The sequence below is a fragment of the Metarhizium acridum genome (assembly GCF_019434415.1).
Source record: "Metarhizium acridum strain ARSEF 324 chromosome Unknown scaffold_574, whole genome shotgun sequence".
In the NCBI taxonomy this organism is placed as follows: Eukaryota; Fungi; Ascomycota; class Sordariomycetes; order Hypocreales; family Clavicipitaceae; genus Metarhizium; species Metarhizium acridum.
This window is the reverse complement of record NW_027094044.1, coordinates 142,192-153,339: the sequence shown is the minus strand read 5'-3', so window position 1 is coordinate 153,339 and position 11,148 is coordinate 142,192. Positions and strand designations below refer to the sequence as shown.

At 53.7% G+C, this 11,148-nt stretch overlaps 4 protein-coding genes across 4 annotated transcripts; 1 reads left to right on the top strand and 3 right to left on the bottom strand.

The window, feature by feature from the left end:
- Positions 1-14: 14 nt before the first annotated feature.
- J3458_020482 (uncharacterized protein) lies at positions 15-407 on the bottom strand (the record flags this gene model as incomplete). The annotated part of the gene is made up of 1 exon (XM_066122062.1): positions 15-407. One exon carries the CDS (start codon positions 405-407, stop codon positions 15-17), a length of 393 nt encoding a protein of 130 aa, XP_065972687.1.
- Positions 408-1,148: 741 nt separating this feature from the next.
- On the bottom strand, positions 1,149-3,432 carry J3458_020481 (uncharacterized protein). The gene has a single exon (XM_007814911.2). It carries the CDS (start codon positions 3,388-3,390, stop codon positions 1,600-1,602), a length of 1,791 nt encoding a protein of 596 aa, XP_007813102.2. The 5' UTR covers positions 3,391-3,432; the 3' UTR covers positions 1,149-1,599.
- A 188-nt stretch (positions 3,433-3,620) lies between these two features.
- LSM4_2 (RNA processing protein) lies at positions 3,621-4,707 on the top strand. The gene is made up of 3 exons (XM_066122061.1): positions 3,621-3,770; positions 3,848-3,988; positions 4,049-4,707. The coding sequence occupies exons 1-3, from the start codon at positions 3,768-3,770 to the stop codon at positions 4,163-4,165; spliced, it is 261 nt and encodes an 86-aa protein (XP_065972686.1). The 5' UTR covers positions 3,621-3,767; the 3' UTR covers positions 4,166-4,707.
- FAS1_2 (beta subunit of fatty acid synthetase) lies at positions 4,699-10,063 on the bottom strand. The gene is made up of 2 exons (XM_007814913.2): positions 5,137-10,063; positions 4,699-5,077 (listed from the first exon to the last, which is right to left on the bottom strand). The coding sequence occupies exons 1-2, from the start codon at positions 9,976-9,978 to the stop codon at positions 4,967-4,969; spliced, it is 4,953 nt and encodes a 1,650-aa protein (XP_007813104.2). The 5' UTR covers positions 9,979-10,063; the 3' UTR covers positions 4,699-4,966.
- Positions 10,064-11,148: the final 1,085 nt, after the last annotated feature.

The window sequence follows — 11,148 nt, the reverse complement described above, 5'->3', positions numbered from 1 at the left end:
AATGCCAATGACGCTCAGGCCGCCGAGCAGCGAGACACGCCTCGCGACGCCGAGGTTCCCGAAGAGCGGGTGGGCGGAGACGGGCCCGGCGGAGGAGGATGGCGGCCCCACTCGTCTCCGGGAGCGAGACGAGCATGCCGACGAGCACCGGCGACGACGCCCACACGGTCTCGTAGAGGGACCATCGCCAGCCCCGCGCCGGGCCAGGGTGACGACATCATCCACGCCACCAGCGCGTAGCGGAGCGCCATCATCGAGTTCATGTCGCCGAGGGACGCGCCGCCCGAGGCCAGGCACGGCGGCGACCTGAAGAAGCCCTGCAGGAAGCGGAGGACCATCAGGCCGGCAAAGTTGGGCGCGAAGGCCGTGGGGACGGATAGCGCCACGGAGAGGGACATGGTGGCCATGTAGACGGGGTACCCGCCGATGCGGGGGAGTACCAGTCCACGAGGATGGCGCCGTCCTTTGTGCGCCGGGGGACGACGGGGATGGACTGCACCTTTTCGACGGGGTGCGTCAGCTCGTTCTCGAGGCGGGGGCTTGAAGCCTGCCTTTTCCTCGGGGTACTGGAGGTAGCGGTCGGGTGTGGCCCAGCGGATGAGCTGGCCGAGGGGGGGCGTCGCGGATGATGTCTGCCATTGTGATGACTCTGATGAGGCCTTGGCGTGTCGCGGTTTGCCCAAGTGATAGGCGAGCGTACAAGTCCTTGTTGAGGCCAAGGTCAAGACACTGCAACAACAGCACTCCTGCTTGTTGGAACAAGATGAAGCAGAATCCACCACGACGTTGACCAAGCCTCTCCTCTTATACCCATCATGTCCAAGTATTTGCTTCCTGGCAACAGGACCACCCAACAGGTTTGGTAAACCACATGCCCGGAGCGCTCCACGGCGGCAGATGCACGACCTTGTTGCTTCATAATACAACAACACGGTTTTTCTCCTTACCAATGCCGCTCCGGGCCTTTTCCAAACACGGCTTACCAGTTGCCCGTGCACAAGACCACAACCCTGCGGATCTAAGCTGTCGGACTTGGAGAAGAGGCGGGCAAGGGCTGTGTGGGAGAGCGTCTGTCTGTGCGGATCGAGGCGCCCAATGGGCTGGGATTCAGACGAATATTTGGGCTGGGGATTACCAAGCGGTCGTGTGACGCAATCTGTCAAGGCACGGGATCTGAATACTATCAATCTGGACGGGCAGACCGAGCGTCTGATAGGGCTGCGGAGAAGCGGCGTTGATTTCTGCACTTCCAGAAGGCGTGACTATAATATGCACACAGATATCTTCCGGTCGCGACGTGAGAGTGGTACCAGAACGAGTCATCACAAGGCGTGCTTGACGGGCCTTGTGGGTTCGGAGGAATAAAGTTGGCGTTGAGCATTATTCCGACGTGCCTTGCCTTGGGACCCAGCTGATTATATCTCTACTATACAGGACATGGATTCTATCAACACTGGATTTCTGAACCCGCGAGTCTCAAGTGACGAATCCTAAACCGGTGAAACCCTTGGAGGAGCCCGGCAGTTACTCTACAATACATACATGGCTGTGAAACCAGGAAGCTTCATGCTACACTCCCCTGCCAACTTTGATCGTGCATTACAGCTTCAACCCAGACGCCCTCTTCGTCATTCTCATATGTCTAAGCAGTCTCTCTACCAGAGCCCCCGTTTCTTCGTCCTTCCTCAACTCATCCACAACACCCCATATTCTCCCATCCTCCACCTCGGCCGCTTTTGCCACCAACACCTTTACCCAGTCCAGCCGTCTTGTCTTGGGGCCGCCCATGGCCACCATGGCCTGGTCAGCGAAGCGGAAGGCCAGGCCCAGCTCACCGGCCCCTGCACACTTTGTCACAAGAGCACCGTACACGTGCGAGTCCCGGACGGGGTCATCATCCTCCGCGATGTGGGTAGTGTAGTCCTTGGCGAGGACACGGGTGGTTTCCTCGTCGGGGCTGTTGATGATGAGCGTTTGCATCATGGTCGAGTTGGCGTGCTCGCCGCAGAGAGCAGGCACATCGCGGTAGAGGTCCATGGCCGCCTCGGAGCCCTGCGTCTCGGCAATGGCTTCGACTACAACGCTGACCACGGCGACGGGGAGTCGCTCATCGTGTGCCACGGCGCGGAGAGCCGTCTCTGCATCACTCATGAGCTTCGGATGTCGTCGAAGCGCTTCGGACACTGCTCTTGTGCTCCCCCGGGCGATCCGTATGCCGTTCTTCTTCATGATGCACAGGATTCGGAATGCACCCGTCATATCGCCAGATGCGGCAAACGCCTCTGCTACTGCTTCGTAGTGATACGCGAGAACCCTCGTTCGCCGTGACATCATTTCCAATGCCTCCGTGGCCAAAGATGCATCGCCATGTCGTGCCGCCGTTGCCAGGACATTTTCCACAATCCCATCCGCCGGCTGTAAGAGGGAGCTCCTGACCACACTATTCCATGCAAAGAGTGTGCCTGGGTAGTGAAACGCGGAACTGCACACATCTAGCGCGTAGTAGAGAATGCTCGAGATGGCCCTATCCTCGCCTTCTATGCTCTTTCGCCGGTGCAATAAGGACATCATTTCATCCACGAAGCCCAGTTTCCCAAACACCATGACAAATATATCCAACACCCAGACGGCAATGCGTTCCCCTTGCTCAATCATTTCGGTGAGCCGTGAGTAGGCCAGTTCGTACTGCTCGTCGCGTAACAGACCCAGAACAACGCTCTGCCTCGCGGGGGTGTCGATCGTGAACCAGAATTCCTGCATCGTGTCTAGTGTTTCCTGCCGCAACGCATAGTCTGGGTGGTTTGCCAGTGCCGCAAGTGCACTGTGGCACATGGCTGCCGTGGGCTTCATGTTATGCGAGGCCATGTCATCGAGGAGCTTGCGGATTCCCTTGACGGATCCCTGGGGGTCGACCATGGCGTCCATCATGCACTCGTATATAAAGGGGCTTGGTGTCTGGTCCCGCGCGGACAGGAGGTGGCGGACGAGTCGTATTATTCGGTCGTGACGATCGATTTCTTGGCCGTGGAAGCTCCATCCTTGAGCATCTCGAATTGTCACAAGGGCGGCCACAATTTCTTCTACCGATGCCTGCCGCAGTGTTTCTTCGCTTGGTGGTGCTGGCGTCAACAGCCGTTCTTCTCTCGGAACCTCATTCCTGGTCTGTTGAGCAGCAGCATCTCGCATCACCATCTGGTTTTGTATATCCCCACTCGCAGTTGTGCCATATCTCGTCTGCACCAATCTCGTACACGCAATAGCTGGTGGTGCTCTCGCAGTCGTCATAACTAACGGAGCCCTCAAGCTCACGGCGCGCCGCAAAGCTCGCCCATCCACGGCTGGGCACAGGCAGCGCCACAACCCATCGTAGATCAATTGACTACCGCGCATTGCGATCCATGTCTCCGTCTTCCGTACACGGTTTCGCAATGATGCTGCAAAAAAAAAAAAAAAAAAAAAAAAAAAAAAAAAAAAAAAAAAAAAACAAAAAAAATAACCGTGCAGTGCTGTGAAAGATATCGATACAGACAACCTTGGGTCCGAGCTTCCAAAGCAAAAAGGTTCAAGTTTCCACAAAGCGGGGCCATGCATCTCGCGGGGCGCCGCAAACCAAACATCAACTCTCATCGACAACCACCTGGAAGAGCTGCCCTTGACGAGGTACAAGGACCCCGACGCTCTTCTTTGCCGCACCAAAAGACGCATTCCCCTTCCCTGCGCACCTAAACGCACGCCACGGCGATTCCGTCGCTGCGCAAAATCCCATCATGGTTCGTCAATCGCCCTGCGCATCGCCGTCAAAGCCCAAACGTGAGCTGGGCCATACTAACTCTGCATCTGGATATAGTTGCCCCTCAGTCTTCTCAACGCCGCTCAAGGGCATCCCATGCTTGTGGAGCTCAAAAACGGCGAGACCCTCAACGGACATCTGGTCCAGTGTGATACATGGATGAACCTTACCCTACGAGAAGTTGTACAAACTAGTCCGGTGCGTCTAACCGTTCAGTCGGCTAGGGATGGCCAACAGCGAGAAGCTAATATTGCGCAGCGAGGCGACAAGTTCGTGCGGTTAAAAGAAGCTTACGTCAAAGGCAACAATGTACCGCCCTTCCCAGTCCTCCTTCGCCAACAGCAGGCGTTGGGACCTTGCACAGAATGCGGCTAACCTTCTCAGATCAAATACCTCCGCGTCGACGACGATATCATCAACCAAGTGAGCGAATCCCAAAAGGGCCAGCAAGGGAGCTTCAGAGGCGGACGCGGTGGCCACGGCCAACCAAGAGGCGACCACGGCCACGGTGGTCGTGGAGGTGGCGATAGAGGCAGGGGCGGACGGGGCGGCGGTCGTGGTGGAAGGGGAAGAGGCCGAGGCCAATAAAATAGAGAGGCAATAGGAATTTGGATCGCAGAGATGAAGACAAATGTTTAATACCCAGTTTTGGGTCTGGCCGGGTCACTCTTGGCGGGAGACCCAGAGTCAGTGAAGTGTGTGCTTCCATGCCCGAGTCATGATGGTTTGGTGCCAAAGGGACAGAAAAGCTTGGTTGAATAATGAATAGTTCGGTCGACAGCTGTTAATGTCTTACGGTTCTGCAAGGCAGCCTACAGGAATTCGGCTGATATGCGAGCAAAGTTCCCATGTGTTGGGAGTCTGTATATGACTAGTAAAACTTTAAAACGCAAGAAAAGAAAAAAAGATGAAAAGACACAATCAAGACTATAATTGATGCCATGCTACATTATACCTGCGTTGCTGTCTACTCTAAGATTCAGAATAAAACAAAAGTATAGGCTCTAGCATTCCTTCGTTCCTTGTTTGCTGTGCATTCTCTGCCCAGCCTCTGCATGCATATAAAGAACCTACTTGAATCAAACAAGAACATTTATAGTCAACGCACTATCAATATGCGCAATTATACCACCCCAGCATACAAAAGTGACTTCTTCGCCATGCTCAATGCCGCTTTCAAAAGTTGGCAACTGCAACAGCAATGGCCTGATTGTCGGAGTGCGAGATGGACAGCGCAATATCCTTCACACCGACCTTTTTGGCAGCGGAAGCAGCCTCACCGTGCAGCTATAATCATGTTAGTCAATCTCAGTAACTGGGCAGTGTCTTTTGTTGAAGTCACGTACTTTGACGGTGGGCGCACCATTGTCATCCTTGACAATCTCAATCTCCTTCATGGCAGCGCCTGCACCCTTGCTGGCGACACCGAGGGACTTGAAAACGGCCTCCTTGGCACTCCAGCGACCTGCAAAAGAGCTCTGGGGGCTGGGAGCAGCTTTACAGTAGCTGATCTCCTCAGCAGTGAAGTTGCGCTCCAAGAAGGCCTCATTCTCAATATTGATGGCAGAGATGTCTTCAACATCAACACCAACATTGCTGTTCTTGTTGGCAACCTTTTGAGCCAGAGTCTTCATGACCTTTTCGGTTTCGGCAGCACGAGCAGAGGTCATGACCTTCTCGGACTGCTTCATGAAGTTCTCAGAGTATCTGAGCTCAGAAGACTTTTTGTCTTCGCTCACACGGGCGTCTGGATTGAGCAATACTTTACTAAGCTGTTCATCAGTGTAAGGAGCCTTGGATTTGGCCACGAATAGGCTGTTGTTGATGAGACCGTTGTGGAAATAGCGGTAGGCCTTCTTCTGACGGGCCTCCACCTTGGCGCAGTACTGCTGGTAGGTCTTCTCGTCGAGGGTTGCAAATAGGTACTTGGGATGAATACCAATAGCCTGAGCACCCTTCTGACCGAAACCAAAAGAGGTAACAGAGAAAGCCTTGATACCGTCCGTCTGGATTGAACGGCTGGGATAAATAATCAGGTCAAACTCTTCCATGACGGGATCGACGTTGTCGGCGTTGCGGTTGCCAGGAACTAAACCGGTGTTGAGAACTTGCAGACAGCCATTCATCATCCAGGCACCGGCAGCACCCTTGGGATGACCAGTGAGGTACTTCTGGAAGATACCCATGACGGCGTTGCCCTTCGATCGTCCGAGATGGCGCAGCTGCTGGCAAATAACAGATGACTCGTTCTTGTCGTTGGCTTTGGTCGAGGTGCCGTGGAAGGAGGCAACGTCCAGGTCGTCAATGGTAAGACCCCAGGTAGCAAGAGCGCCACGGAGAGGAGCAATGCCGGGGTCGCTCTTCCAGAAATTGTTACCCATGCTACGGAGCAGCTCCTTTTCTTGTCGAATAGCCTCCTTCTCAATGTGAGCAAAGCGTTCCTGAGCATAAAGCTTTTCGTCAAAAGAGGCATCCTGGGCCTTCATGGCATCAATTTCGTCATGGATGTATTCAAGCTCAGACTCATGCCACTGCTTAATCTGCTTCTTGCGGCGCTCAATCTGGCGGCGGCGGTAGTTAATGTCGAGCAGTGGTGAGGGAAATTTGCCAGCATGCTCGCGAGCAGTGGTAAGTACACCTTGGCCAGGAGCAGGCACAGAGCGGCCAATCTTGTCAGAAGCGGTAGTGGTGAGAGCCAGGACACCGTAGATAGGAACACCCATGTCCAGAGCGAGCTGGGCAGTCATGATGACCTGAATACCGCAACCTTGGGACTCCATGAAGCCGTTACGGGTAGTCGTGGTGGGACGAGACATTTCCTTGGGAGTACGGCCGTGATTGAACTCGTCTACAGTGTTGCTGGTGGCCTTCATGTTGGCGAATTCGTAGGAACCTTCTTCGCCAAAGTCATCGAAACCACCAACAAAGCACACGCGAGCTTTGCCCTCCATAATGGTTTCATAACCAACATCAACGGATTCGACAGCGGTTGCGCAGGCACCGACAGGAGTCTTGATGGGACCAGAGGAAGAGATGAGCAACATGTTCACCCAGGCAGCCATTGTGTTGATGAAAGACTCTTGAAGAATGTCGTTCTGAAGAGGCTTGTCCAGGAAGCGATCTTTGTGCATGCCTCGCAGAGCAGCTGAGCCACCCATACCAGAACCAACACAGTTACCAACCTCGGAAACGTGGACATACTTGTAGAATTCATAGGGGTCAGTGATACCGGCCGATAATAGAGCCTCAGCAGTAGACACAAGAAGGAAAAGGGTGACAGGGTCGACTTGGGAAATAATATCTTCGGGAATTCCATATCGCTTGGGGTCCCAACCAGTGGGGATTTGACCGGCAACGAGACGGTCAAAGCGGAGAGCCTTGGGGATCCAGAGAGAAGCCCCCTTTCTCATGCGAACAGTATACTCGCCACTGGCAGGAATCTCAAAGATTTCAACCTTGTCGCCGTGCTCACGCTTGAACTCCTCGGCAGTCTCCTTGGAGGCTTCGAAAGGTTCCAGGTCTTCCTCAATGACAACCTCATGAAGCAGCTGCTTCTGGTTGGGATCGTAGCCTTCAAAGAGCTCAGGCTCGATCAAACGGATGCCAGAGTGCTCCAAAATGTGCTTTTCGTACTTCTGCTTGATGTCCTTGTCGTCAACAGGCTCGCCAGATTTGGCATCGACCCAGCCCGAGTAGGGTTTGCCCTTGATGGCACCATTGTGGTTGCGAATGAGACCCATGATCCAAGCCATTTCAACGCAGCCCTCGAGGGAGAACTCTCCGTATGCTTCCATTTCCCATCGGGTACGAGAATTACCCCAAGGGCCGACTTCCGCAAAACCGGTAACAACTACCACCTTGTCCAGGTCGACCATGCCCCTGAGCTTATCATTAAGGGGAGAAACATCGTTCTTCCAGTCAGGCAGGGGGGGAAAGTCGAACTTGATATTGGCGCGTGGTGCAATCGTCTTCTTTTTATATAGAACCTCGGAGTCGGCACCATTGACGATGGAGTTCTCGATGGCGCTTTCCTTTGAGACAGCCCTCCGGATTTCACTAGTTTCCATAATGTCCTTGCGTAGCTTGGTCATAGCCTCGTTGAGGTTGGGGATAAACTGCAAGCCGCCATTGAGATCAGCGAAGACTGGCTCTGCCTGGCAGAGGTCGACAATGGTGGGCGACATCAGACCAAGCAGGTTGAAGGCCATTTCTTGCTGGGAGAAAGTGCGGACACCGAAAGCCTCAACACCCTCGGCAACAATGTTGTTGCCAGACATGAGCCCAGTTCCACGAGTCCAACCAATGACGGCACCACAAACGGTAAGGTAGTTGGCCCAGTTCTCAGAGTACCAACGGTTAAAGAGGGTCTCGAGAGCAAGTTTGGACTCGGAATAGAGACCGTCGTTACCAAAGGTACCGTGGTTGGGGGAGAGAGGAAGGACAACCTGAGCAGGACGAGTCTCAAAGCCGCGCTCAGCTTTTTGAGTCTTGACGCAACCCAAAAGGCGGATGAGATTGGTGAGCATGATTCTGTGAGCTAGTTCAGAGCGAGAATCAATGCCATCAATCTGGCGTCCTGCCTCGGAAATGGCGGCAAAAGGAACAATGTAGTCAAGGTCCCATCCGAGACCATTCTTCGAATCATAAATATACTCGACAAGGGCCTCCACATCCTGCTTGCTACCCTGGTTAAATGGGACTACAACGATCTGAGAGCCACGAGATCCATATCGGGAGTACATAGACTGGTAGTACTCGGTGACTTCACGAGAGAATCGGCTGGTGGTCACTACAACCTTGGCACCACCGCTGATGAGGCCTTGCAGGACTTCAGCACCAATTGATCCAGCACCAGCACCAGTCATGAGGACGTGCTTGCCTTGGTAAGTTACACCAGCCTTGGCGCTATCCTCAAGACAATTAAGATAGAGAGCGGTGAGCTTCTTGCTGTAGTCCCAGCCGTGGAGAGTCTTGCGCTTGAGGTGAAGGAAGGGAATGGTCTCAACCTTGCCCTTGTTCTGGCTAGTGCCACGGAGGCCACCCTTCTTGCCCTTGTTGGTCTCCTTGGATAAGATCTGACTCTCATTCATGGCGAGAGAGCGCAGAACGTCGCCATACAAGCTCTTGATCTCAAGCTGAGATGTCTTCGACATCTTGTGCTGCTGCTTGATGAGCTTGTAGATGCGCTGGAGGTCGTTCTGAACCTTGGTACGGTTGCCATACTCAGAGATCTTGCCGCCCTCAGCCATTTGCTGAACATAGTGCTCGAGCTTGCGGCAACTGGCGCGGGGAACTTCCTCGTATTTGAGGTCGCCACGAGCGTCCACCGTAGTACGGGGCCCAGTTGGAACGGCAACATCTTTGTACACCGGAGAGACGTCCAAAACTTCCTTGCAGTTCTCAATAAGCATCTGACCTAGCTCCTTGGCGAGCTTGTATGTCTCTCCACGCTCGGTGGGACAGTTATCGATGTGGTACTGCATAAAGTCCAAGAGCTTGGGGTTGGAGCGGTTCATGATGCGGATACACTGGCTGACAATCTCACGGTCGACGACCTGAAGGCGACCGAAAATGATGTCAAAGTACATGCTAAGAGCATCCTGTCGAGCCCAGTTCCAAGAAGAATCGTAGGTACGGGCCTTGAGAGGGCTAAAGACGGGTTCAATACCGGCGGCGTAGAAGTCTCCATGTTCAGCGGTCCACAGGTCCAGCTGGGCCTGGAGAACCTTTTCAGACTTCTGCGAATCAATAGCGGCCTTGTCGCCGGATCGAAGGTCCATTTTTAGATAGCGGGCAAACAGCTCGAGTTGCTGCTTGAATAGGGCCCGCTGGTCCTTGGTCAGAGCATCAATGGCGGCAGGATCCATCATCATTCCGGCACCGGCACCGCCAGCGGAACCGGAAGATGAAGTGCTCGTCAAGCTGATACCAGCATTGGCAGCATATTTCTGGGCGACATCGTCGAGAAAGGCCTTGGCATCGCCTTCAGATCCAAGACGAGCGGAAGGCTCCATGGTTAGCGCCAGCAGCAAGGCACCATCCTGACGACCAGCCCCCAAGCCCCATCTTGTCTCCAAGTACTTGCGAGCAGCTGTGATGTTGAAACCACCAGGCATCTTGGAAGATATTAATCTTGCAATCAAGGACTGAGACTGCTTGCCCAGGTTGCCATCAAAAGTGGTCTGCATGGAGGCACCAAGTTCGTCTAGTGGGGTATCTTCCGGCTTTTCGGGGGTCGAGCCGAATTCTTTGCCCAGATCACCGAGTATTTCATTTTGCAGCGTGGATTTGCCTATTCAGAACATGTCAGCATTTGGGCGAACTGGGGTTACGCAGTCATTTTTCGGCGTAAGGAACGCCACGTATTCCAAGGGTACATACCGCCAACAAGGTCCTTGATTGCTTTGCTTAATGGAACTTCCAGAAAATTCTTCTTTAATTTCTGAGCAATCAAAGCGCGTACGATATCAATGGCCTGAACAGGCTCATCAGGAACCTGAGCAGCAGGGCCGGAGCTCGGCGGAGCAGCAGCGGCAGCAACAGGCGCAGGCGCAGCGGCAGGAGTACTAGCATCTGCAGCTGGAGCACTTGAGCCAGCAGCGGGCTCAGGCTCCTCCTCGACAGGGTCAACGTCGTAGTAGATTTCCTTTGCATCCTTGTTGTAGCAGAGAATTTGTCGCTGAACGGATTTGGCAGCATCGTAAGACTCGTACTTGGATGCCAGAGTACGTTTGGCCATAACACCAAGGGTGTCAGCAGGACCAACCTCGACGATACGCTCTGCCGTCCTCTCGGCGAGGAACACGTCCTGGGTTTCAATCCATCTCACAGGTGAGGCGAATTGGTATGCCAAAAGCTCAACGAGCAGAGTATGAGCAAGCTCCTGCTCGACTTCGGGCCGCATGGTTACGAGATTAGAGATGTGTAAGTTTTTTTTTTCTCCAGGAGTTTTGCGCTGCCAGGGAGGGGCGTGAGTGTATCTAATAGCTGATCGTAATGGGTAGCTACTATTCGGTTCGCAACGGAGACGTCTTTGGTCCACGAATTGTCGGAAGGGTCGTGTGGTAAATTTGGCCTTTGAGAAAGGAGCTGTTAGGAGGAAGCTCCTGAGTTGTTGCGGATAGTCTAAGAGGGAAGAAAAAATAGGTCACAGAATTAAAACGGTAAAGAGGGTAAATCAGGCGTTGCCAAAGTCTCCCTATCCAGTGAGAACGCTCAGCAAGATTCGCAAAGGGAGAATCTCAAAACTGAGCCAGGCATGAGGAGAGATTGAGGTAAGCCCAAAGAAAGGTAGAGAGGGAGGTGATGGTTCACCGAAAGGCCCTTCGTTGGGCCAATGGCACTGTAGAGCATACAGG